The following is a 26,984-nucleotide window of genomic DNA, read 5'->3' as shown; positions in this document are numbered from 1 at the left end:
CGGGCTCAAGTTACAGGAAGCCAGATTCCGGCTGGACATCAGGAAAAACTCCTGACTGTTAGAGCAGTACGACAATGGAACCAGTGACCTAGGGAGGTGGTGGGCTCTCCCACACTAGAGGCCTTCAAGAGGCAGCTGGACAAGCATCTGTCAGGGATGCTTTAGGGTGGATTCCTGCATTGAGCAGGGGGTTGGACTCGATGGCCTTGTAGGCCCCTTCCAACTCTACTATTCTATGATTCTATGACTGGAACGCCCATAATCCCCAGCACGCACGGCTAGTGAAGGACACCAGGATAGGGAACGCCGCTGTAGACTCACCTGGGCGAACGGAGCAATGATTTCCCCTCTGACTTGTGTGTTTTTCTCTGGCTCTTTGGCACACGTGCAAGAAGATGACAGACAGACAGCGTTCTCTGTAGGCTGTGGCAGCCTTTTTTTAATTTGTTCGGTAATAGAGCTCTCTATGGATGTGTATGTGTAGCCGCTTATACACAAATCAGAGGTATTTATAATATGTACACACACATAATTTAATACAAAAAAAACCATCACCCCCCAAGCGAATTCTGCCACCTTCCTTCCCCCCTTCCCCGACGGGGCATGGGCGGCTGCAGCCCTGCCCTTGGGGGAAGTGAGCCAGAAACGGAGGGTAGATCTCTTCTTTTTTATCTCTTTTCTTTTCCTGCAACAAATATACAATAAAATATATTGCTATGTACACGGCTCTCAGCTTTACGCCATGCAGCCTCCCTCCTTGGTTTAGCGGGTGGGAAGGGAATCGAAGGAAGATGAAGGGAAGTGTTGTTTTTATTGCTTTGGACAGAAGACGAGGTTGGCTTGACTGGTCTTTCGGGGAGGGGGTTTGGGGGTGCGGGAAGATATGAAATCACACCTGAAAAAAAGCATAAATGCCTTTTTAACTATTGCTACAAGGGAATTAAGTGAAGAAACTTTGCCGGATGGAGCACTAAAGGCCCTGCCTTCGCCTTCCCCAGGGGCTGACTCCATCGCCGCAACCCCCCTCCCCAAATGTTAAGGCAGGCTCCATGCAAAGCACAACATAAGACACAGCCCCCCCGCCCCCCCCCAATTCTTTCTTTTTTTTATTGCTTAAAAGTGATAATGCAACATTCCCAGAGGGAGGTGGCCTTGGTGGGGGCAATTTCCCTCCCCTGAGAGTTGCCCAACAAAGACTCTGAAGTGAAGAGACAGAAAGAAGGCAAAAAAGTGTCATGGGTCTCCTCCTCCATCCCAAATCTGTCTCCCTCATGATGCCTAGAGGCATGACGCTATGAGGCTATTCTTTACACCCCACGTTAAGGTGCGTTTGGTCGGGCCCAGCCCAGGTACAAGCAGGAGGTGGAGGGAAGGCACCGCCCGAACGTACGGACAGCGCAACGGAAGTTTGACACCTCTGCTCTCCACCGCACACTCAACAGTAGCCATATCCTAGGGCAAGAACACACAACTTGTCCCCCCACCCACCCCGTCCCGCCACGCACACCCCAGTACCTATTCCTTCATGCCACGCTAATCCAATATGGCTTCCAGGCTAGAGCTACAGTAGCTAATACCCCTCCCCTAGTTAATAAATTAAAAGTATGGCTTCCAGTGTGAATGTCAAAACGTTCTGCGTCTCCCACTCCCACCCCACGCGTCCGTCCCACCCTTACGGCTGGGAAGGCTTGGCACTCTGTCTGGGTTGAAACCGCTCCCTCCTTCGCCTCCCCGGTGGGTCCATTTCCTTGACGCCGGCCTCAGTGCGAAGCAATGGGCAATTACTACGTTTGCATACATTGAAATGCATTTAACATTATGCAGGTGAGCAGCGGCAAGAGGGGACAGGGGACGGGGGAACCAGGCCTCTGTTTCCCTCCCACCCCTGATCACCTGTGCTATGCTGTGCCGCGCCCCGGCTCCCCCCACTCCCCAAATCCTGCCCCCCTCCGGCCTAATCGGTCAGTCCATCATGGCCTCCAGCATTTCCAAGAAAAGCTTATGCATGGGCACTTTGCCCTCCAGTTTGAGGCTGTAGAAGTGGTGGAGGACCCGGGTGGCCGTCTGGCGCAGCAAGGGCAGCGTGAGGAGGAGGCGTCCGGCGCGGCGGGGTTCCTCCGGGCGCCGCGACGCTTCGTATTCTAGCAGGGCCTCGTGGAGCACGTCCCGGAGCCGCTGCACGGCCGCCATGTCCTCGATATGCACGGAGTCTGGAGGAAAAATCCGGATGGCAGGGTGGGTGGAGAGAAATGCATGCAACGCCACAGCGGATCACATCCCTCGGGCCCTCTTAATTCGACAGAAGAGTCCCAAAACAGAAGCCGCCCACCGCAAGGCGAGAACCTCCTGCCAAAGTTAATGTTCGTGCTCTAGACTAGGTTGAGCTCGAGGCTTCCAACAAAAGCCTCTTTTGGTTTTTTAATTCCGTTTACTGAAACATTTCTATACCGTTCTTCAGCAGAGGTTTGGAGGGCAGTTTCCAGAACTGAAGGTTAAAAACTACAACACCCAAGCACAAAGGGCTAAACGTCATCCGCAAATGACAAAAACGGCAATTAAACGGCAGCGTAAAACCCAGATCAATCCGTTTTAACGAGGCTGCGGAATTGAAAACAGCAAATGTCTTTGTCTAGCTCCAAAAATAGACGCTGGGCTGGCTGGTGAGCCTCACCCCCAAGGAAGTTCAAGAGATGGGGTTCCACAGGCAAAGGTTTCCTCTCCGAGATTGCCCTGGGCCTCAGGTGGAGGGGGGCACCAGCAAACGAAATCAGTGCAAGGGCAGGTTGAAGTGGAAGTTGGCACTGCTGCAGGTAGCTCAAGCCAAGCATGGAAAAATGGCAGAGCGACAATGGTCTGTTGGGGTGGGGCGAATATCCAAAGGTCACAATGGGATAATACATTCTAATAGGGTGTCCTTGGCCGGTTCTTCGCCCTGCACATTCTGCCGTTGCTTTCGGGGAATGCCCCCTGTGACGATACCCACCTTTCTGTCCCTTGGGTATGTCTGGCTTTGTATGTCTAGCGAGTGCGGAATGTTCGACTGAGTGGGTGTGGCTAGTGATGCGGAGAGGGAGGAGTATAAAAAGGTTGGCTGAGGGGATTGTGAGTTCGTTTGAGGTTTAGTTTTAGTCTGGCTTGTGCTTCGTGAGAGTGTTTGGTGTGCGAGGAGCGAGAAGAGATAGGGTTTTAAGGGACTTGGGATTGTTGTTTTAAGTATAAAAAAATAAGCAGGTTTGATCCAAATTGAAATACCAAAGATCTGTTCAATTTCAACAAACTTTACTTGGAGTTCTGTTACCACAAACCACGCGTCAGCTCGGATTTATTACCTGCTATATTACACAGTGTAAAAACATCCAACAACTCACCTGCAGTACAGTACCTAAACCATAGAACTTGTACTTGTGCACAAAGCCCTAAACAACTTGGGACCAGGATACCTGAGAGAGCGCCTTCTCCTTACCAACCTGCCCGGTCACTGAGGTCATCCGAGGGCCTGCTCCTGATGGTTCCACATAGATCCATCCTCCGATTGGAATCCATCAGGGGAAGAGCCTTCAACGTGGTGGTCCCCCTCCTGTGGAACTCCCTGCCTCTGGAGGTCAGGCAGGCACCAACCTTCGGCGCCTCCTGAAAACATCTTTATTCCAAGAAGCCTTTCTTTAACATGCAGTCTTGGATTTCTGTTTTTGCTTCTTTTTAAATTTTGTTTTAACTGTTTTATTCTGTTTTTATTTTCATTTTACCTTGTACACTGCGCCGGAATTTTTCAGTGGGGAGCGGTATATAAATATTCTAAATAAATAATAAATAGAACCTATTTTCCAAAACCCTTGACCTTGTTCCCTCCCATATAGGGGAAAGGTGTTGTTGTTTTTACCCGTTTCCTCAGGCTTTTCAAGAGGTGGCGCTTGGCTTGAGAAAGGTGTGCTAGGCAAGGCCTTCTGCGTGAGGTCAGTGTCGTCGCACCCGCTAACTCCGCCCCGCCACGCAGCCACGACAGGGACTCACCTGAGTTGGCAAGCGCCAAGGCTTTGAGAAGCACGTACTCCTCGCGCTCCAGGCGCAAGGCCCGGTACTTGCGCACGAGCTGCAGGACCACCCCGCTGAGCTCCAGCAGCCCCGCCGTCCGCGCCGCTTCCTCGTCGAGGGCGAAGTCTTCCGCAAAGACGATCTCGTCCTCGCAGGGCAGCGAGCGCCAGGCAACCCCCAGCAGCAAAACTTCCAGCCACACACTCTGCAGGACTGACATCTGGTCTGCCAAGGACAGCGCTGGGAATCCTGCACCAGGGAGTCGGCAAAGGAGGGATTAATTCAGGCTCATCAACAAACAGCTAGTTGCCTGGGGTGAGGTGCTGGGTCCCCTGTATTCGGCCCTGGTTAAGCCTCATCTAGATATGGCTGCAAGAAGGGCAAATGCTGTTTTGGGCTGCATTAATAGAAGTATAGCTTCCAGATCACGTGAGGTCCTGGTTCCTCTCTATTCGGCCCTGGTTAGGCCTCATCTAGAGTATTGCGTCCAGTTCTAGGCTCCACAATTCAAGAAGGAAGCAGACAAACTGGAGCGTGTTCAGAGGAGGGCAACCAGAATGATCAGGGGTCTGGAAACAAAGCCCTATGAAGAGAGACTGAAAGAACTGGGCATGTTTAGCCTGGAGAAGAGAAGATGGAGGGGAGACATGAGAGCACTCTTCAAATACTTAAAAGGTTGTCACACAGGAGGGCCAGGATCTCTTCTCGATCCTCCCAGGGTGCAGGACACGGAATAACGGGCTCAAGTTAAAGGAAGCCAGATTCCGGCTGGACATCAGGAAAAACTTCCTGACTGTTAGAGCAGTACGACAATGGAATCAGTGACCTAGGGAGGTTGTGGGCTCTCCCACACTAGAGGCCTTCAAGAGGCAGCTGGACATCCATCTGTCAGGGATGCTTTAGGGTGGATTCCTGCATTGAGCAGGGGGTTGGCCTCGATGGCCTTGTAGGCCCCTTCCAACTCTGCTATTCTATGATTCTCGGTTGTGCACCCCTGCGTCAGCCTCTTGGAATGAAGCCAGCAGGAGTCTTTGGCGGGTGGTAAAATACCTTCCCAACAACCCATTGGCTGAGGCTCCGGGCAGCTCCCTCTCTCACCGGGTATGTTTTTGGCCCAGCCGATGATGACCACGATCTCCCGGTCGGCCAGGTCGCACAACGTGCTCGCTGCCTTGGCGGGGCCGTCAGGAAGCGCAGGGTCGGGCATGGCATACAGTTTCTCAGGCTCTGCTACCAGCAAGTGCGACACCATGGTGTTCATTGGAGCTGGGAGCAAAGAAGAAAGCAAGATACATATGTCTCAGGAGCGGACCATACGGCCCTGATCCCACGTCTCCCCACTCCTTTTTCACCCATATCCACAAATTCACTTATCGCCATGGTCAGCGACCAGACCGCCAAGACCCTCCTGATATTGTTCACTCTTAGCTATAAATCATACGGTACAACCCTCCAGGACTGTACCATTTCAAGAATGCAGGGGTGGATTCATGTGACTGGATGCAAAACAAGCAACGACCACCTCTCTACTCATGCATCAAGGAACTGCGGTTTGGCTTAACTTCCTCTCTGAAATGCTCGTTTCTGATTATACAAAGGGGAATATTCAATCACGCAGCTCCCCTGCACTCCGAAAGGTACAGGCCCAGAAGGGTACCGCAGGGCTCAGCCCTGGGCCCAGTGCTCTTCAACGTTTTTATTAATGATTTGAACGAGGAGGTGCATGGAACACTTATCAGATTCGCAGATGACACAAAATTGGGTGGGATAGCTAATACCCTAGAAGACAGAAACAAACTTCAAAGGGATCTTGATAGGCTGGAGTGATGGGCTGAAAACAACAGGATGAAATTTAATAGGGATAAATGCCAAGTTCTACATTTAGGAAATAGAAACGAAATGCACAGTTACAAGATGGCGGATACTTGGCTCAGCAATACTACAAACGAGAAGGGTCTTGGAATTGTTGTAGACTGCAAGCTGAATATGAGCCAACAGTGCGATATGGCTGCAAGAAAGGCAAATGCTATTTTGGGCTGCATTAATAGAAGTATAGCTTCCAAATCACGTGAGGTCCTGGTTCCTCTCTGTTCGGCCCTGGTTAGGCCTCATCTAGAGTATTGCGTCCAGTTCTGGGCTCCACAATTCAAGAAGGACGCAGACAAGCTGGAGCGGGTTCAGAGGAGGGCAACCAGGATGATCAGGGGTCTGGAAACAAAGCCCTATGAGGAGAGACTTAAAGAACTGGGCATGTTTAGCCTGGGGAAGAGAAGATTGAGGGGAGACATGAGAGCACTCTTCGAATACTTCAAAGGTTGTCTCACAGAGGAGGGCCAGGATCTCTTCTCGATCCTCCCAGAGTGCAGGACACGGAATAACAGGCTCAAGTTCCAGGAAGCCAGATTCCAGCTAGACATCAGGAAAAACTTCCTGACTGTTAGAGCAGTACGACAATGGAATCAGTTGCCTGGTGAGGTTGTGGCCTCTCCCACACTAGAGGCATTCAAGAGGCAGCTGGACAGCCATCTGTCAGGGATGCTTTAGGGTGGATTCCTGCATTGAGCAGGGGGTTGGACTCGATGGCCTTGTAGGCCCCTTCCAACTCTGCTATTCTATGGTTCTGTGATTCTATGACTGTGCCGTGTGTTTCTTTTCCTGAATATGTAGATCTAATTATAAATTTAAAAAGCCTTTCAATCTTGGCCTACGCTCTCTTCTGCCTCCCAGGTTGCCATAGCAATGGGCAACTTAAGGAACCATATCCTAGAGTAAATCATATTCACCCCTTTCTGCCTCGTAGCTCTCGGAGTTGCTATTTGCCCGTTTCCTGGATGCTTGCAGCAAATAAGTGTCATATCCTGGCGGCCAGGGAATCCCCCCTGTCAGAAGAGAGTTCCTCAACAGTAGCTTTAAGGTTAGCAGAAAAAATCAGCTTTAACAGGGCAGAAAGTTTCACGCAGGCTTCTCTTTCTGCTTCACAGTTCCAGGACCCTTGAGAACACAGCCAAGGAGTTGGTCCGCTCTGGGTTGTGTAGGGTGACCCTATGAAAAGGAGGACAGGGCTCCTGTATCTTTAACGGTTGCATAGAAAAGAGAATTTCTGCAGGTGTCATTTGTATAGATGGAGCACCTGGTGAAATTCCCTCTCCATCACAACAGTTAAAGCTGCAGGAGCTATACTAGAGTGACCAGATTTAAAAGAAGGCAGCTTTAACTGGTGTGATGAAGAGGGAGTTTCACTAGGTTCTCCATATGTACAAATGACACCTGCTGAAATTCCCTTTCCAATACAACCGTTAAAGATACAGGAGCCCGGTCTTCCTTTTCATAGGGTCACCCTAAGGTTGTGTCCTGGGTCCCTTATCCCCAAACTTTGGATGAGAATGTGGGTTTGGAGGTGCACCTTACACCTTCATCGCCGCTCACCTGGTTTCTTAGCGGTTGCCGTGGCGATCTGCGGGGTGACAAAAGCGCTGGGGTAGGTGGAACTCTCCACCTCAGGCCGGCGCTTGTACTTCTGGCGGCCGCCTCGTACCCGGTCTAGACGTACCCCTGAAGAGAGAGAGAGAGGAAGGATATAAGGGTGGGAAGAAATATCACGGTCAATTGCTAAGCATTGCCATCTCACGTGTCATTTTTCAAAAGGCGGGTGTCTGGCCTTAACTCTGCCAAAGAGTTCTTACCCAGAAGTCCTTGCTTCCAAAAAAAGCTCTTACCCAGAAGTCCTTGCTTCCAAAAAAGTTCTTACCCAGAAGTCTTTGCTTCCCAAAAAGTTCTTACCCAGAAATCCTTACTTCCAAATAGGTTCTTACCCAGAAGTCCTTGCTTCCAAAAAATTTCTTACCCAGAAGTCCTTGCTTCCAAAAAAGCTCTTACCCAGAAGTCCTTGCTTCTCAAAAAAGTTCATTCCCAGAAGTTCTTGCTTCCCAAAAAAGCTCTTACCCAGAAGTCCTTGCTTCCCAAAAAAGCTCTTACCCAGAAGTTCTTGCTTCCAAAAAAAATCTTACCCAGAAGTCCTTGCTTCCCAAAAAAAGTTCTTACCCAGAAATCCTTGCTTCCAAATAAGTTCTTACCCAGAAGTCCTTGCTTCCAAAAAATTTCTTACCCAGAAGTCCTTGCTTCCAAAAAAAAAATCTTACCCAGAAGTCCTTGCTTCTAAAAAAAATCTTACCCAGAAGTCCTTGCTTCCAACAAAAAGCTCTTACCCAGTAGTCCTCGCTTCCAAAAAAATGGTTTTATCAAGAAGTTCTTGCTTCAAAAAGAAAAAGAAAAAAAGCTTTTACCCAGAAGTCCTCACATGGCTGTGATACTGTGATGGAGAGGGGAAAAAGCCATCGCCTCATGCCCAGAGGTACTCTCTTAAGTACCTGCTTTGGGACATAATTTTGACCTATACTTTCCTTTTGTCACACACTCCTCCTCCTCCTCCACCAAACAGGGCCTTTCTAGGCCCATTAAGGTCAACTGCTCAGTATCTGCTTTATTGTGTGAAGTTAGGTCGCAGCTGGGGTCTCCAGACGTTGTTGTATAACAATTCAGTGTTGTTGTATAACAATTCAATTCACTGGCACATTGTTTTAACTGTATCTATTGCTTTTAAATTATATATTGTTTTAACTTGGATCATGGTTTAATTTGTTTTTAACTGTGTATATTTATTGTTTTATACTGTATGTTTTTACCTGCACGCCGCCCTGAGATCTTAGTGATATAGGGCCGGGATATAAATATTTTAAATAAATAAATAAATAAATTCCCATCACCCTTGACAATTGGCTATTCTGGCTTTGGCTGATGGAACTTGTAAATCCCCCTAAAAAGATGATTAAAGAAGCCTTAAATTTTTGTAAAGGCAAAGATATCTATCTACTTTAGGCCATAAGAAAGAATTCTCCGTTGAACCATCACCTGCCATTGTTCTGATTACTCAATTATATTTAAATAAATCCGTACTGTGCCCAAACCTCAATGTATGTGCCTTGTTTCAGTTATTTGAGAGAAACTGAAATCTGACAAACAGAAATTAAAATACATGTTAAAATAAAAAGCCCATCTCAAATATTTTCTGGGTTTTTTTTCATTCCCTATGACACTAACATGCCAGAACCGCAAATGTTTTACAAAAATTTAAGGATTTATTACTATGTTTTTAATCTTTTTAATCTCACACAGAGGAGGGCCAGGATCTCTTTTCGATCCTCCCAGAGTGCAGGGCACGGAATAACGGGCTCAAGTTAAAGGAAGCCAGATTCCGGCTGGACATCAGGAAAAACTTCCTGACTGTTAGAGCAGTGCGACAATGGAATCAGCTACCTAGGGAGATTGTGGGCTCTCCCATACTGGAGGCCTTCGAGAGGCAGCTGGACAACCATCTGTCAGGGATGCAAACAAGAGGTGTACTAAATCTTCTACCTCCCCGTGTTCAGAGGAGGGCAACCAGGAAGATCATGGGTTTACCTAGGGAGGTTGTGGGCTCTCCCACACTAGAGGCAGCTGGACAGCCATCTGTCAGGGATGCTTTAGGGTGGATTCCTGCATTGAGCAGGGGGTTGGACTCGATGGTCTTGTAGGCCCCTTCCAACTCTGCTATTCTATGATTCTATGATTCTAAGAACACACGTCCCGTGCCCTTGACTTTTGGCCCGAGAGGGTATCAGGAGTCGCATCCCAGTGGTGGGTGTGTACGAAAGCAAAAATGGAGCAGGGAGTAAAACGCAAAAAAAGACAAAAAGACCCGCGTATTTTAATTTCAAGCTCTTACAGTCCCTTGTGTAGCCTTAGGGGAGGTATTTCAACCTTTCAGAATGGGGAAAAGCTGTAGATAAGCTGGGAAAACGCCCAATGATCAGCAGTCTGGAGAAAGGCAGCACAGGCAACTGGGAAACCCCGTGGGTCTGACGAAGGACACCCCTCCCAAAACCGTACCTTCCTTCAGCATGCCCACGCGGAGGCACTTGGTAAAACGACACGCCTGGCAGGCCTTCCGGCGGCGTTTAGTTATTTCACATTCGTTGGTGGCCGGGCAACTGTACTCAATGCTGCCTAAGAGAGGGAGAGATGCAGGAAGAATGAGAGAGAGACAGACAGAGAGAGAGAGAAAGGGTTACACAGCCTACAGACAGGTAGCCGTGTCTGCCTGTTGCAGTAAAAAGGAACTCAAGGGTCCTGTAGCACCTTCAAGAGCAAGGAAAGGTGAAATCCTTAACGAACAAGTATATTATTATTATTATTATTATTATTATTATTATTATTTATATAGCACCATCAATGTACATGGTGCTGTACAGAGTAAAACAGTAAATAGCAAGACCCTGCCGCATAGGCTTACATTCTAATAAAATCATAATAAAACAATAAGGAGGGGAAGAGAATGCACCAAACAGGCACAGGGTAGGGTAAAACTAGCAGTATAAAGTCAGTATACAATGTTCAACAAAAAGTTACGGATATATATATATACAAGGAAACCATAACGTTTAATATACAAAATTATAAAATAAAGTTTAACAATGATATTGCGTTAAAAGTGCAATAACATATTGCACAGACCAATGCGTAGCTAAAACCACGTAGGAAGAGCCCAAACGCGTTTCGACAAAGGGTCTTCGTCAGCGGCCAATACGGACTGCTTATTCCCTGGAGATTTACTGGGGCTAACTTTACAATTCCCACAATTGTGTGGTACAGGGTGTCACTCCCCTTTGAAAATATGTCGGGCTTCAGCCTTTCCAAACAGCCTAGGTCATGGTCTTTAGAAGAATGGACATTGGGGCAAAAAGTTGTCCAATACCACTTCATAGGATCATTGCAGAGTTGGAAAAGGTACAGAAAAGGGCAACGTTATAACGTCTGCAGCTTTTTAACTTAGAACAAAGGCAAGTCAAAGGGAATAAGATAGAAGTGAATACAATTGCGCATGGTGTGGAGAAAGAGGATAGGGAGAAACTTTTCTCCTTCATTCAGTATACTAAAATCTTATACTAAAATGAAACGGAACGGTGGAAGATGAAAGAAAGGACTTCTTCGCAGAGCGGATAATTAAACTGTGAAATTCATTACAAGATGCAGTGATGGCCGCCAACTTCTATGGCTTTAAAGGGGAGATGAGACAAATTCTTGGGGGATAAGGGCACAATCCTACGCATGTTTAGAAAGAGGAAAAAAAGTCCTACAACTCCCAGCATGCGCAGCCAGCCATAGCTGGGGCATGCTGGGAGTTGTAGGACTTTTTTTTGTTTTGTTTGAACACTCATAGGATTGTGCCTTGAGGCTATACGTGGCTCCTGTGGAGAGACTGAAAGAACTGGGTGTGTTTAGCCTGGAGAAGGGAAGATTGAGGGGAGACATGAAAGCACTCTTCAAATACTTAAAAGGTTGTCACACAGAGGAGGGCCAGGATCTCTTCTCGATCCTCCCAGAGTGCAGGACACGGAATCACGGGCTCAAGTTACAGGAAGCCAGTTTCCAGCTGGACATCAGGAAAAACTTCCTGACTGTTAGAGCAGTATGACAATGGAATCAGTTACCTAGGGAGCTTGTGGGCTCTCCCACACTAGAGGCCTTCAAGAGGCAGCTGGACAACCATCTGTCAGGGATGCTTTAGGGTGGATTCCTGCATTGAGCAGGGGGTTGGACTCGATGGCCTTGTAGGCCCCTTCCAACTCTGCCATTCTATGATTCTATATAGGCCAAATGGTGTTCATGGGGAAAGAGGAGTGGCCGTCCAGGAAAACCTGGAGGGAGGGATTGGGTCCCTGGTCCTGAGGTTTTGCACCCTTCTTTTAATTGCTGCAGAGGAAGACATCCATGGCAGAAGTCTCTTGCTGTCATAGCCTGTTGGCAGGGCTTGGCTGGCCACTGTTGGGAACAGAATACTGGGGGCAAAATGGAGCCTTGGTTTGGTTCAGTGGTTCTCTTCTTACGCTCATGTCACCGCTGCCCTTACTCAGCCCTATGGAACAGATTGAGGAAGCAGATAGGCCGTAGGGCCAAGACTGACACCATTTAAGGAACCATTTCTTCGCAGAACACATAATTAACCTATGGAATTCCCCTGCCACAAGATGAGGCAAGAGTTAGCTGAGATGGCTTTTCTAGACTTTTTTTTATATATGTAAAAAAAAAAAAACACCAAAAGAAATAAATGCATGGAGGAAGAAAAGGTCTATTCAGTTGAAGCCCATAGCTGGACATTTCGTGGCTAGGGCCTAAAGTAGTAGAGGATCACCCAGAACCTAATTTCAACATGTCTAATTTCAACTATATTTAGAGTCAGAAAAAAAAAGAGTCCTTCAACTCCCAGCATCTCTTTAGGTAGCTATGCTAGCCTGGGCATGCTGGGAATTTTCTGTCCAAACATGCATCGGATTGCACCCCAAAGATATTAAATTGCAGTACTTCTCAGTGAGTACCTATGCAAAATGCGGCCTGTACGATTGTCCGTATTATATCCGTATTATATCTCCACAAGTAAAAGCAGAGGTGGGAAGCTTTTTTCAGCCTGAGGGCCAAATTTAGTTCTTCAGGGCCACATTTCACTAGTGGGCAGAACTGAAGGCAAAAAGGGAAAAGGCTCAAAACAGCATTTTTTACCTCAAAGTTCTTCCAGCCAGTATCTAAACCACTTTTTCAGGTCGCCACCCCCTTGGTTCCACAAACTCACGCCCAGTGCCCCCTACCATACACTATAAAAATCACTATTCAGAATAGCGGTTTTCAACAACCCACGACAGAAGATAATAACAATGAAAATCAAAACAGTAACAATTAATTGAATCAAAATTAAAAATCCAATTACATTTTTTTTAGTTTACTCAATTAAACCTAATTATTGAACTTGATCCAGTGATATCATCTTTTCAAAGTCTGATAGTCATTGAGCAAGAATATTAGATACCACATTTAGTAACTAGGGTAGAGGACCTCACTATTCTGTAAATTCTTAATGTGATGGATGGGCTTGATGAAGGGATACCAGTTTCCCAATGTCTGGTTTAAAGTCACTTAACGTGAGTCTTAAATCGCCACATTTAGTAATTTGGAGTCGATTTCTTTGCTTGGAGAGAAGTAGGCAGACTACACTAAAACCACATTCCACCAAATATGATGTTGGAAATGCAACCAGGGGCTTCTGAACCGCTCTCTGTAGTGCAGGAGAGCGATCAGAAATGTCCTTCTGTATCCAAAACTCCTGGTACGGAAAATACCACCTCGAACGCCCCCCTATGCAATCCCACCGCCCCCAAGGGGGGGTACCGCCCACTTTGTGAACCACTGATCTACACCTTAAGAGAGGCATTTCAACCTTTTAGAATTGGATGGGGGAGAAATAAGAAATGTGAAAGCTGGGAAATCAGTCGGAGAAAGGGGCGTGGCCAGAGAAAGGGGGCATGGTCATATAGGGGACCCCAGGAGCACCGGATTTGGTCTGCGGGCCTAAGGTTGCTAACCCCTACGTAAAAAGGACTAGAGGTTTACTTAAAAAATAATAATGAAAACAGAACATTTAGGAAAGGAGTCTGGAATATTCCTGAAGGGAACCAGGGGCTACAGCACACCCCCATGGGATCAGCCCTGTGGATATCAATTCTCTGTAATGCCTAGATGCAGCCTTCCCCAACCTGGTATCTTCCAGATGTGTTGGACTACAACTTCTATCGTTCCCTAGCCAGCTCTGGAAGCCCCACTTTCAGAGGCAGTGTGCCACTGAAGCTAAACAAGGAAAGTGAGCGTCACAGAGATGTTTAGCTGGCTATTGTCAGAAGAACCGGATGCAAGACTAAGAGCATAAGAAGAGCCCTGTTGGATCAAGCCAAAGGTCCATCTAATCAAGCAGGAGTTGAGGTCAGCAGCATCCTTCTGCCCATGTTTCCCAGCAATTGGTGCACACAGGCTTACTGCCTCCGATACTGGAGGCAGCAAGTAGCCATCCGGACTAGTAGCCATGCCTTCTCCTCCAAGAATTTGTCTAACCCCTTTTGAAGCCATCCAAGTTGGTGGCCATCGCTACGTGTTGCGGTCCTTCTTTTCTTTCAACGTCTTTGTGGACATACCTTGGATGGTTCTCTTGAAGAACGCTTTGCAGGCCTCGCAGGACGCCACGCCGTAGTGGTACCCCGAGGCGACATCTCCGCACACCAGGCACAGCCGCTTGGGCATGGAGCCCAGCATGTACTTCCCCCGCCCCGGAGGCTCATCCGGATCATCGTCGTGGCGACGGCGGGAAGCCCCCGTCCCGGCGGGTAGCGCTCCCGCAGTCTCAAGCTCTTGGGGAGCCCCGCTGACGCTGGTGTCAGATGATCCGCTTGGGCTGTGCTGGGCAAGGCTGTCTGGGGAGGCCGGCTCCGTCTTGATGAAGAATTCCGCTCGGCGTTCCCGGGACGACATGGCTGAAAGGAGCTGCAGGAAGGGGGCGAGAAGGGAAAAAAACAAGACGTTAACCATCAGCTGCATTGAGCCCTAGGAAGAGAGACTGAAAGAATTGGGCCTGTTTAGCCTGGAGAAGAGGAGATGGAGGGGAGACATGACAGCACTCTTCAAAGACTTGAAAGGTGGTCACACAGAGGAGGGCCAGGATCTCTTCTCGATCCTCCCAGAGTGCAGGGCACGGAAAAATGGGCTCAAGTTAAAGGAAGCCAGATTCCTGCTGGACATCAGGAAAAACTTCCTGACTGTTAGAGCAGTACGACAAGGGAACCAGTGACCTAGGGAGGTTGTGGCCTCTCCCACACTAGAGGCCTTCAAGAGGCAGCTGGACAACCATCTGTCAGGGATGCTTTAGGGTGGATTCCTGCATTGAGCAGGGGGTTGGACTCGATGGCCTTGTAGACTCCTTCCAACTCTGTTATTCTATGATTCTATGATAACAGAGATGTCCTTAGCAGAAAGCAGTGTTGGGAACTGGCAGAGGAACCTCTCACACTCAGGGCTAAGCGCCCAGGGTAGGTATAGTCATGCACCAGCTGAGGGCCCACTGTCAAGAGCCCCCTGGAGTTGCTCCAGCACTGCAAGTGAATTGTTCTCCTGCCTCTCGCTCTGGCCTAGACGACGGCGTCGATGAGCAGAAGAAGCCACGGCCTACTTGCTCACTGGCTCTTCGCCTGTCAAGCAAGCATGATGAGGAAGACCAAGAGGAGCAACAGCAGCTGCTGACACTGCCAGGAAAGGGACTCACTCAGGCAGGGCGGCTAAAGCAAAGGGACCCCCTGAAGGTGACTAAGGCCCCTCCAAGACCCGGTGCCGGCACTGCTCAGGCTGAACGAAGTCATCGATCCATCCTGAACGGCGGGAGATAGCTTTCCACCCACGTCTTTAAAAAAAACATATTCGCTTGCTTAAATTCATGGCATTAAAACAGGGGGGGAATGGCTATAACCTCTTCGGTCTTATAAAATTAAAGGTGGTGATTAAAGTTGCGTTTTATTTTATTTTTTAAAAAATGATTATCCATTTTTCATCCGGATGGGCCTGGGGACTGCAGTCATGAAAGGGATTTGGGGTGGTTACAAGGAACAGACTGTCATGTCACCCCAAATACTGCCGAGCCAGTCAGGGGTGTGTGTGTGTGTCCCAAATCAACCAGCCAATCAGAGATCAGTGCAGAATTTTTGAGGCCAAACCAACTTAGCTGACCAGGGAAAGGATCACAATCAATGGCTGGATGTAGGGCACAACCCCATCGTATCGGCCAACCTGAGTTTAGGGGTCAGAGGCGGCCTCTGTAGCTTGCCTGGACGCCTTCGGAGATCCCCTTAGCGACAAAGCCAAGCAACTGTGGAACTAGGCCTCCATCCCCACTGGCCAATCTGGGGAGATGGACCCCCAATGCATCGTGGGAGGGAGGAGCACAGAACCTCTACGGCTTGCTCCACGAAATCGCAGCGAAGCTTTTGGGTCACGGCCTAATTCACACAGGCCGAGACGAACGTTTCCACCCCCCCCCCCCCCGGAAGTCCATCAAAATTAACGACATTTTGGCACCCTTTCTTATGGGGCGAGCATCCCCCTCATGGCGCATTCTGCCAGGTAGGCCTAGAGGCACCCCTCTCCCCCTCAATCTGTTGACCCCTGGCTCCCCCATCAGCTGCTGGCACAGTCTCCAGCTACCGGCATTCTGCCACGAGACTGGAACGGCCTCAAGGTCACTCCAGGGAGATACGATCAGGCACCCTGGCAGGACCGGAGTGGCATCGAAGGCGAGCGCACCCTCGCTGCCTCCCATCCCGTCCCTTCTCCGTTGCCGTCTCTGGATGCGGCAACATCCTGGGACTTTGCAAGTTAAATGTAAACAGCCGTAGGACGGGAATAGCCTCTTGGCTCAGCGACCTGGCGTCTCTCTTTTCTCCCCCCCTGCCCCCCTGCCACTACAATGCAACAAAGATTTTACACACACACCACCATGAATTGTCTCCCTCCACAAACACACTTAAGGTACAGGATCCATTCCCCTGATCGAAGGTTGTCCCCCATAACCAGCCAGGAACTGAAGGTATGAAAGTGTTCGTCTTGGTTCCTAAGCATCTCCTTTAGAATTTGGGGAAGGGAGTATAAAGCTTTCTTAAACGCCCCACATTGGAATGACCAGCCCTGCCAGGTGGGGTGGGCACAGCTTACAATATTAAGAAATTATAAGGCTAATAATATTTCTTAAGCACTTGCGATTAGTTGCTTGGCATTAACAAGTTAGGTCCCGTGACCGGAGCTAAACAGAAAAGCTCCCAGGCAGAGATAATATCCTACCCCGACGTATTTAAGTCCGTGCATTGCAAGGGAAGCGTTATCTTGCGCTGTCCCGTATCTCGACCCGTGGGCTTTTCTTCCCCACTTTTGCCAGGGCGGTCTGAGGACCTTTGTCCCGTTTTGCATTCCCCAATCGGGAATGAGAGTAGAGTTTACGCAAGAGGAGGAAGGCAGGGGGAGGGGGATGTGAGACAAAATGACACGGTCCAACTTTCTCCCACCCCAAGCTAGCAAAAAGAAAAAAAACATTTGGAAAAGCCTCTGCATGTCTAATAGTTAAACTTTCTCTTGTTCCCTGGTGGCCCAAAACACCCACCCACGAGTCTCAGAAATGTGATTTAAGGCAGCTGTCAGGATCCGACACGCTGTCCCAACCCCGCGTACATCTGCACACGACCTCCCCGCATGGTGTGTGGTCAGGTTTCCGCCGGACTCCTCCAGGGATAATTTCTCGTGCAAAGCCCACGCCTGTGACCTTTGACCCCCCCTGCAGCTCACTTCTGCCATTCTCTGGACAACTCCCCCCCAACGCTCACTGTGGTCTGCAGCACCCACTAGAGGCCCAGCAGTGGGTCCAGCTGGGTGAAAGAGACGGGGGCACTCCTCCTTATCCAGCCCCCTCTGTTCACACGTGCCCTGGAGTTTGCTGTGCATGTAAGAGTGTGCGCTTCCTGTCCCGTGACTGAAGAAATGCTCGCCCGTCCCGGAGACATCAGGGGACACAGCTGTGTCCGTACAACTGCTCAGCCTATCCCACCGGCCTGGCCAGAGCATGTCCAGGTGCGGTGGTGACCGCACCGTCCAGGTGCGGTGGTGACAACCCCCCTTTTGACATGTACACACGTACAGGCACACCAAAGCATCCGCTCCCTTTCCACGTCTGTGCCTTTGCACCCCCGTGCCGAGCCGTCCTGGGTGCCCACCCGCCCCCGTGCAAGCGTGTGGCTCCCGTCACGGCCCCGCGCGGCTGTACCCATGCGCCAAACTCCAGCAGTGGGCACGTAGAAGTGAGCCCCTTGCGCACCGGATGCCTGTGCGAACCATCTCTGCCGCACCTACTGGAGCGCCACTCGGCCCTGCACCATCCACGGGACCGGCGGGAGCGTCCAGACGAGCGCACGGTTGTTTCTATTCCCCCACGATCTGAGTACATGCCTGTCAGCCGAGGTGTGTAACCGTCTCTCTTGATCTGTCTAGGAATCTTGGCGCACTGGGGTGTGTGTATGGTGGTGGTGGTGGTGGTGGGGGTTGGGTGCCGATGCGTCTGCCTGAGGCCACCCCCTGCTGTCTGCCCCAAGTGGGGGCATCACCATGGGGGGCCCCCCTCCCCCCTCCAGTGCCGCTTGCCCCCTGCCTCCTAGATGGGCTTCTCTCCCTCTGCAACCCTGTTTTCTCCACGGCTTTCCCTCCAGCACCAGTCACATGGAGCCGGGTTGGGGTGCGGGAGCGGGGGTGGGGGCTCAGCACCCCCCACCCCACCCCCGATGGCACTGACTGACCTTGGTCGCAGACAAGGGCTGGGGGCGGCTGCTGCTGCTGGGTCCGGCCGGGGGGGGCGGCTCAGTGGCCCCGCGCGCCGGGGACCGGCCGAGCCATAGTCTGGGGCTGCGCGCTCGCTCCTCGCTCCGGCTGTAGGACACAAAAGGACATCGCAACCCACTTCCTACTCGGCTTCCTCCAGCTGGTGGGGGCGGGGCCTGGGGGGGAATATGCAGAGCAGAGGGGCGGGGCCACGGCCCACATGGCCCCCGCCCCTCCCCGGTGGAAGGCAGGCAGGCAGGCAGGCAGGCAGGCGCGCGCGGGCGGGTGCGCTCGGGCTCTCCAAGGCGCCGCGCTGGGAAGACGGGGGCGCGCTATTGCGGGGCGCTGGAGGGGAGCCAGAAGGACGGGGCTGGGGGGCGAGGGGGGGGCGTGCGGAGGAGGAGGAGGGACCTGTCAGGCCTGGAGAAACCCGTGGGAGCCCAGCTTGCTGGCGGGGAAGGCGGCTGGGATGCGCCCTCTCGCTTCTCAAGGTCACCCAGGAAATGGAGCGCATGGATGGATGGATGAGCGCAACGGAACCCCTCCGCATCTACATAACAGTCACCATCATAACAGCAGCAGCGAAACTAAGCGAAGGTTTTAGCTGCTAAATGGAACCTCTCTGTCTAGAGCCCGCCTAAGTCGACATGGAAACGCCCTCTCTAGACCCAATCTGAACAAGAAGAAGAAGAATTCTAAACGGACCTCCATATGTAGACGCAGTCTACCTTAATAGTATATTGATTGATTGATTGTTGTTCTAAAAGGAACAGGATGGAGACTGCCTAATCATCATCAAAAATCTAAATGGATCGTCCATATCCAGATACTGCAGACTTTAATAAAAGGAAAGGGAACCTCTCGAATCATTGCTGACACAATGAGCAGGGGGTTGGACTCGATGGCCTTGTAGGCCCCTTCCGGCTCTGCTATTCTATGACTCCTAGAGTCATAGAATCATGATTCTATGACTCCTAGAGGGACGCCTGCTTTCACTGTCGGTTTCTTGGCAGACTTTGTAGCGGGATGGTTTGCCGTTGCCTTCCCCAGTCGTGGTTACCTTTCCCCCAGCTAGCTGGGTACTCATTTTATGATGGAAGGCTGAGTCGACCTGAGCCGGCTGCCTGAGAACCAGCTTCCGCTGGGATCGAACTCAGGCTGTGGGGAGAGTTTCGGCTGCAGTAACTGCCGCTTACCACTCTGCACCACATGAGGCTCATGAGACTTTAATAATAACAACAACAACTAATTGAAGCTTCCATATCCAAATGCAATCTCCCTCTGAATAGCAGATGCTAGTAGGGACAGATGACAGAAGACCAGCAGCCCCTTCCTGTCCTGCTTGGGAGTTTCATGCAGGTAACTGGGGGGCCACTGTTCAAACAAGGTGATCTGACCCAGTAAAAGCAGTTAATAATAATAATAATTTATTTATTTATTTATTTATTTGTTACCCGCCTCTCCCTCTGGATCGAGGCGGGGTACAACACAATTAAAAACAACATAAAATACATAAAACTAATTCAAACATTTAAAACCAGTGCATCATTAAAAGCAGCACACCCTTTAAAAAAGGCATCTTAAAATTCAGCTGGGTAGGTCAGTTCATTAGGTTCCTGGTTTTAGCCGTGATAGCTAGAGCCTCCCATGTTCAGAGGCAGTTCACCTTTGGGTAGAGTAGCAAAACGCTGGGTACAAACAAGACAGGAAGGCCAATTACTGAGGGGCTCAGTGGTAAAGCCTCTGCTTTACATAGAATCATAGAATAGCAGAGTTGGAAGGGGCCTACAAGGCCATCGAGTCCAACCCCCTGCTCAATGCAGGAATCCACCCTAAAGCATCCCTGACAGATGGTTGTCAAGCTGCCTCTAGTGTGGGAGAGCCCACAACCTCCCTAGGTAACTGATTCCATTGTCGTACTGCTCTAACAGTCAGGAAGTTTTTCCTGATGTCCAGCTTGAATCTGCCTTCCTTTAACTTGAGCCCGTTATTCCATGTCCTGCACTCTGGAGCACATGCAGAAGGAGCTGGGTTTAATCCCCAGAATCTTCAGGTAGGGCAAGAAAAGCCGCCCTGGAGACTCATAAGAAGAGCTACGCTGGATCAGACCAAGGGTCCACATAGTCCAGCATTCCCTACACACAGTGGCCAACCAGCTGCCCAGGGGCGTGAGTGCATGAGCACTCTCCTGCCCATGTTCCCCAGCAACTGGCAAACATAGGCACGTTGCCTCTGATACCGGAGGTAGCATATAGCCATCAGGGCTAGTAGCCATTGATTGCCTTCCCCTCCAAGAATCCGCCCAATCCCCTTTTAAAGACATCCAAATTGGCGGCCATCCCCTACATCTCGTGGGTCTAACAGCTGTGCAATTTTGCTCAAAGGCTTCGCTGTCTCTTACACCTCTGACAGCCGTAACTTGAGATCAACCACAACTTTTATAAACAGATGGACAACCACCCATACATGCTGGGATTTACCCTCTTCCCACTGGGTGGACAGATATACAAAGGCCTCTGTAGTCTTGAAACTGACAATGGTAAATCTGGTTATGACGCGAAGGCTGGGGTGGTTGTACTTTGTAAAAATAATATTAAAAATCACGTAAGAATGTAAGTGCCCTGCCGGGCCTATCTAACACAGCATTCCGTTCGCACGACAGCCAACAAGATCCTCATTTTTATTTTTACTGTGTGTCAGTGCTGTATAAATTATACAGCCCATTGTACAAATGAGACTGGCAGAGAAAATTAAGAGGCCATCTTCAAATATCTGAAGGGCTGTCACAGAGAGAATGGATCAAACTTGGGCTCTGTTGCTCCAGATGGTAGAGCCCGAACCAACAGGATGAAATGACAAAAGGATTTCAATTCAGTCAGAGAGGCGGGTAAGAAATAAATACATCATCATCATCATTATTGAACATTAGAAAGATCTTCCTGACAGTACAAGCTGTAGAAAGCATTTTACTCTGCTTTTCATAAAAGGCCGTCAGAACAGCTTACGAATTCCAGAAATCAGATAGTCCCTGTCCTCAGGCGTATGGTCCAACAGACATGACACAAAAGGAAAAGGGACCGGGGAGGGGAGAAGAAAAAGAAGATGCCGCACTAGTTGTTAGTTACAAAGTTCTTCTAAAGACCAGTTTTCTTCCAAAAGGCATAAATCATTGCTGCTGTAGGGCTGGACAGCTCCAGTTGGTACCAGTTCTATCATTCCGAAGGGCGGGACCCATATGTGAAACTCGCCATGCAAGAAATTGTCCTGCCCTGGGGCCCTGTCGCCCCTCCCTGTCCCTTCTCAACATCGCTCCCCCCTGCTTTCGCATTCCCCACCCCAACACACACCCTTGGTTGCTGGAGTAAACCAAGGGCTAAAGGTAGTTGAGCTCCACCTTTCACCGGGCAAAGAAACCACCTAGAATTACCTGCACGTGTTTCGACACTCCCTTGAGTCATACGCTGAAGGAGAATCCCCCTGGGGAGTGTGTGTGTGTGTCTGTGTGCATTTCTCTTTTCACCTGCCATTCAGTTCATCGTGCTTATCTGCAGATCTGGCAAAGTTTTCCCTCTGTTCTCCCCCCCCCCCCCCACACCTTCTCCTTTTCTTCCCTGCAATCATCAAAGCTGTATAAAAAAGATTTCCGTGTCAAGGTGCAGGGTTTTTTTGTTCTGAGCCCACCGAGAACAACTTTTAGAAAAGAAAGGACGAACAAAACTAGAAGTGGATAGGACAGACCTTCAAACAGAGGGCTGTCCTCTGTAAAATAGGGCACAGGCCACCCTAAGACTGTTTCTATTTACCAGAAGTACAACTTTAAAAAAGAAAGGGTTGATAGAGTGAATTATTAGCATTGTTATGCATCTGGATTTGGCTTTCTTACCAGCGACCTCTGAATGGGCTGGGCTACTACAACTCCCATCACTCCCTTCAAAGTGTGGCCATCCCACCCCTGTTGATGTGTTTGGCAGCCCTCCTGCTAAGAAGGCCCCCAGAACTCTGCTTTAGAGTCCCACTAATCTATCCTGCATTTCAGGGGACTGACAAAATCCAGAATCATGGAACGATCGGAGCGGTTCAAAACAAACGCACAACCCTATTAAAGATAGAGCAGATTATTTTAAAACAGCAGGCAGCTAAAAACAGTTTTACGTTAAAACGCTAACAGCGGAGCTAAACAGATGCGCCGTGAATGGCTGCTTGAGATGGAAAATGTAAAAAAAAGACGGATGTGCCCCTTCGGGGAGCTCATTCCAAAGCTTCAAAACAATGACAGAATGCCAAGTCTTTGCCTCTAAATTGCAGCCTTGGCCTTTCAGTGACATCAGAGCAATTAAGCCAATGGCAGCCAAGAGGCGGAAACATCAGTGTAGTGTAGCCATTTCAAGATGATAGGCTGCAATCCTATGCAGACTTAACCAGGAGCAGGTCCCATTGCACTCAGTTGGGCTTACTTCCAAGTAGACATTTATAGCAGAGCCTGTGAAGTAGATCAGTTGGGATGGGGGGGAGGCGAAAATGATGTGACCTAGGGTGCCCTATGACCAAGGGGGAGGTCCGAGGTTGGAACACTGTTTACTAAGCACCACACTGATGGAATGTAATTCAGTAGACTTCCTCTCAGACAACCCAGGAGTCCTCCTGGTTCTCTCAACCCTTTTCGCTCTAATCCAGCCTTCCCCAGTGTGTTGGACTATAACTCCTCTCGTCCTCAGCCAGCATAGCCCATAGCCATTTTGGCTGGGGGTGATGGGAGTTGCAATCCAACACAACCGGAAGCCACCACTAGGTGGAGGAAGGCTTCTCTAGTCTAAATTATCAGTCCCCATTCCTTACCCAGGTGTTAGGAGCATTTGCCATCCCAGCATTCATCACTAGATGTCACACTTCTCTCAAAATGGACTACTCTCCTGGTGGTGATGATATATAAACCCCAAACCCAATGTCCCAGTGCTCCAGTAAAGAATAACTCCCCCCCACAAGGAGTCGGCACTTAATTTATTAAAAGAGAGAGAAAGAGAATGAAAGACTGTGCCCTCGAATCTCAGCTGTGATATTATTCTGTGCGGTAAAGGGACTGCGTTCTGCACGTGCTCAGAGGTACTTTTTAAAATCTCATGTTCCTAGGCGTTGCAGCAAGGTCCAGGGTTACACTCTGGAACCCTCCTGGTGCAAATTAAGCCGGACTGGGCTCAAGGGCTCATTGCACCTGTTCTATGCTATTTTCTCTGCGGTTTCCCAGGTGGGTGAGTTAGCCAGGCATTTCCTTTAATCTGCATGAAGCCGGCCAGCAGTAGGTGATGGGCGCTGTGCGGCGCAGGTCTGCAACAGGATGGGACCCATCCTCAAGCTGAACGCAACTCCCCGGTGTCCCCAATGCATGTATAGTGGTGGCGGATCATAAATAAATCTCCTGGGTTTTGTTGCCTGCCAGAGTCAGCAAAAAAGGGGAGTGGGGGCATTGTGCACCTGACAACCCCCAGTAGGGGGTTGAAAGCCCTTCCTGGGGGGATGGGGGGAACATGGGTTCCAGGTGCAGTGCTGCCAGCCCTGAAGGCTGAAGGAGGTCAGGTCATTCGGATCACAAAGCTTTCAACCTCGACTTTTAGCTTCATTCAGAACCAGTTTGACCAGTCCAGAAGAGTCCCATTCCAGGGAAGGGGTAAAGCGACAGGTAACGTTGGCAGTGTTGGAAGGGAGAGAGCTGCAGCTCAGGGGTTTAGCGCACACATCTCATGCAGAAGAGCCCTAGGTTCAGACCCAAGGCATCTCCAGTTCAAAGGATCTGGGAGCAAGATAACCGTGTGAACAGCCCCAGTTTAAAGCAGCTTCCTATGTTCCTAATTCCTGCGATCTCCAGTTAAGAGATCAGGTTCCAGGTACTGGGAAGACCTTTGTCTACTTGGGATTCGTGGAGAAATGCTTCCAGTCAGTGCACAATACTGATCTAGATGGACCCACTGATTTAGAATCATAGAATCATAGAATCGTAGAATTGGAAGGGGCCTACAAGGCCATCGAGTCCAACCCCCTGCTCAGTGCAGGAATCCACCCTAAAGCATCCCTGACAGATGGTTGTCCAGCTGCCTCTTGAAGGCCTCGAGTGTGGGAGAGCCCACAACCTCCCTAGGTAACTGATTCCATTGTACTGCTCTAACAGTCAGGTTTTCCTGATGTCCAGCTGGAATCTGGGACCTTCTTGAATATCAATATTGAAATCAGCCCTAGAATCTCAGCGTATCCTCCGAGCCGCCGCTGGGGTGCAGGAGCAGGATTTTAAACAAATGCTTGCATCTGCATAAGCTTTAAAGATAAAGACACCAAAATTGGCACAGTAATAGATATTACGGAGCGCTTTAAGCATACCAAATTTGAATTGAATTGGGCCATCCATTGATTTTTTAATGATTTTTTACATTTCCCCTCTTAAACTCACTTCTTTGTATGCAAAGGATTGCTGTCGCCCGGTAGCAAAAACAACACCAATAGCGAAAGCTTAGCGCTACGGGGATAATCCGAGGGAAGCAGGTACGTGGGATGAAGCTTAAAGTAGAGGCTAAATACGGCGAATCTTTTATTTATTTATTTATTACATTTTTATACCGCCCAATAGCCGAAGCTCTCCGGGCGGTTCACAAACATTAAAACTATAATAAAACAACCAACAGGTTAAAAGCACAATTACAAAATACAGTATAAAAAGCACAACCAGGATAAAACCACGGAGCAGAAATTGATATAAGATTAAAATACAGAGTTAAAACAGTAAGATTTAAATTTAAGTTAAAATTAAATGTTAAAATACTGAGAGAATAAAAAGGTCTTCAGCTGGCGACGAAAGGAGTACAGTGTAGGCACCAGGCGGACCTCTCTGGGGAGCTCATTCCACAACCGGGGTGCCACAGCGGAGAAGGCCCTGCTCCTAGTAGCCACCTGCCTCACTTCCTTTGGCAGGGGCTCACGGAGAAGGACCCCTGTAGATGATCTTATGGTCCGGGCAGGCACATATGGGAGGAGGCGTTCCTTCAAATAAACCTTTTGGCTTTATTGCACAATTAAGGCAGGATGCATGGGAGTACTTCACCATCAAAGCAGATTATAAGGTGGAAAACTTCTGAGTCCTTTGCATGCAATTCGCAGTGAGTGCACCGAATAACGCTGGCGTGATAAAGCTCTCAGTCTTTAGAGGAGAGGCTGTAGCGTCTCCACTTTTTTTAAAAAAGAAAAGAACTAGGGTTTGGATGACAGGAAAGACCCTTTTCTGCCAAGGGCTCTGGACAATTATTTATTTATTTATTTATATAGCACCATCAGTGTACATGATGGACAACCACTGCCAAGCAGAGCAGGCAGTTGTGATCTAAATGGACTAATAAAGTCTGATCTGGTATAAAGCAGCTTCGAGCAGAGGAATTGTAAAAAGTGCCTCCCACTTCCGGGGCCTCCATCCTTTTGCCCTCAATCACATCTCAGTGTTGCACTACACCCGGCCCTGGCATCTTCTCTCTGCCAGCCCGCCAGGCCGTGACCCCTTTCCTTTATGACTCCCTGGAGCCCATTCGCCTGACGCTTTGAAAGGTAGAAGAAAGGGCGGAGAGAAGAGGCGTGAGGCAGAGGAAGAACAGAGACGAGCAGACCAGCTCTGCTTCTAGGACAAGCTGCTGACAGGCAAACGAAGCACAGCGAGGCCTACTCAAGGCCTGGCAGCGGATCAGAAGGCCAAGCGCAGGTTGGCACGGGGCGGCCGCTCTCTGCCCGTCGCTAATGGCTCGGCCTTCCCCCATTAGCACTGCAGCCAGCTGTCTGATCGATCTTCTCCAGGAGACAAACCGAAACGCGGACAATCGATAGGGGTCTAAAAGCTGGGCGGCTCTCGGGGGCATCTGGGTTTGGACAAACTGCATGGTCAAGTAGTAGGAAATTTGGGGAGGTGGGGGGCGGGGAGGGAGATGCTTGGGTTGCATTGACAGAAGAATGTAAGTCAAGCCCTGCAGAAGTACAGCAGACAAGGGCTGCTGGTTCACAGAAGAACAGAAGAAGATCAGACCAAGGGTCCATCTAGTCCAGCATTCTGTTCACACAGGGGCCAACCAGTGACGTGAATGAACAAGAACCCTCCCGCCCATGTTCCCCAGCAACTGGTGTACACAGGCATTCTGCCTCTGATCCTAGAGGCCGCATATAGCCATCAGGACTAGTAGCCGTTGATAGACTTTTCCCTGTTCCTATGCCAAAGGCACGAAGACCTTATTGGTGGTGCAATGGTACATTTTGAACATCATCACAGCAGTGTGGACACGAAGGATGCATATAACCTCAAGGCCAGGGTCTGGATCTGCCCCGTCTGGGGTCCCAATCCAGCCCTCTGGAATTCTCCAGATGGAGCGAAAAAAATATGGAAAAGGAAGGAAAGCCAAACCTGAGTACTTGCTGCTACATGGATTTTGGCTTCATTCCGGATGGGTGTGAGGACTGAGGAATGTGGGCCCACTTCTCAGGGAGTCTTGAATCTTCAAATCGCTTCATGTATGTTCTCAGTAATCTTTACGTCAGTCCTGTAAAATAGGAGAATATTATTGTCCCCATATTGTGGATATGGAAGCTGAGGCTTTCCTAAAACCAGTCAGATTGCTCCTGTTGGGCGGCTCCTATTTCTATCAGTCACTGCTCTTCCACTGTAAGCTACAAGCTGA

General features: G+C 49.5%; 1 protein-coding gene across 2 annotated transcripts; it reads right to left on the bottom strand.

The window, feature by feature from the left end:
* Positions 1-412: 412 nt before the first annotated feature.
* Positions 413-26,761, bottom strand: ESRRA (estrogen related receptor alpha). 2 transcript variants are annotated; one of them, XM_063146341.1, is made up of 7 exons: positions 26,711-26,761; positions 14,085-14,430; positions 9,958-10,074; positions 7,459-7,584; positions 5,131-5,298; positions 4,012-4,281; positions 413-2,210 (listed from the first exon to the last, which is right to left on the bottom strand). In XM_063146341.1, exons 2-7 carry the CDS (start codon positions 14,416-14,418, stop codon positions 1,963-1,965), a joined length of 1,263 nt encoding a protein of 420 aa, XP_063002411.1. In that variant the 5' UTR covers positions 14,419-14,430; positions 26,711-26,761; the 3' UTR covers positions 413-1,962. The 2 variants fall into 2 exon arrangements, with proteins under 2 accessions (XP_063002411.1, XP_063002410.1); XM_063146340.1 differs by lacking the exon at positions 26,711-26,761 and adding an exon at positions 18,270-18,422.
* Positions 26,762-26,984: the final 223 nt, after the last annotated feature.

The sequence above is a fragment of the Elgaria multicarinata genome, chromosome 21, assembly GCF_023053635.1.
Source record: "Elgaria multicarinata webbii isolate HBS135686 ecotype San Diego chromosome 21, rElgMul1.1.pri, whole genome shotgun sequence".
Classification (NCBI taxonomy): Eukaryota; Metazoa; Chordata; class Lepidosauria; order Squamata; family Anguidae; genus Elgaria; species Elgaria multicarinata.
This window is presented reverse-complemented; position numbering and strand designations above follow the sequence as displayed.

Bases quoted from the DNA above. Each gene is read 5' to 3' on its own strand.
- ESRRA (XM_063146341.1), bottom strand. From the start codon at position 14,418: ATGTCGTCCCGGGAACGCCGAGCGGAATTCTTCATCAAGACGGAGCCG. The intron at 10,075-14,084 runs GTATGTCCACAA...TCCCTCTCTTAG, and splicing joins CTTCAAGAGAACCATCCAAG to GCAGCATTGAGTACAGTTGC. The intron at 7,585-9,957 runs GTACGGTTTTGG...CTCTCTCTTCAG, and splicing joins CGTGGGCATGCTGAAGGAAG to GGGTACGTCTAGACCGGGTA.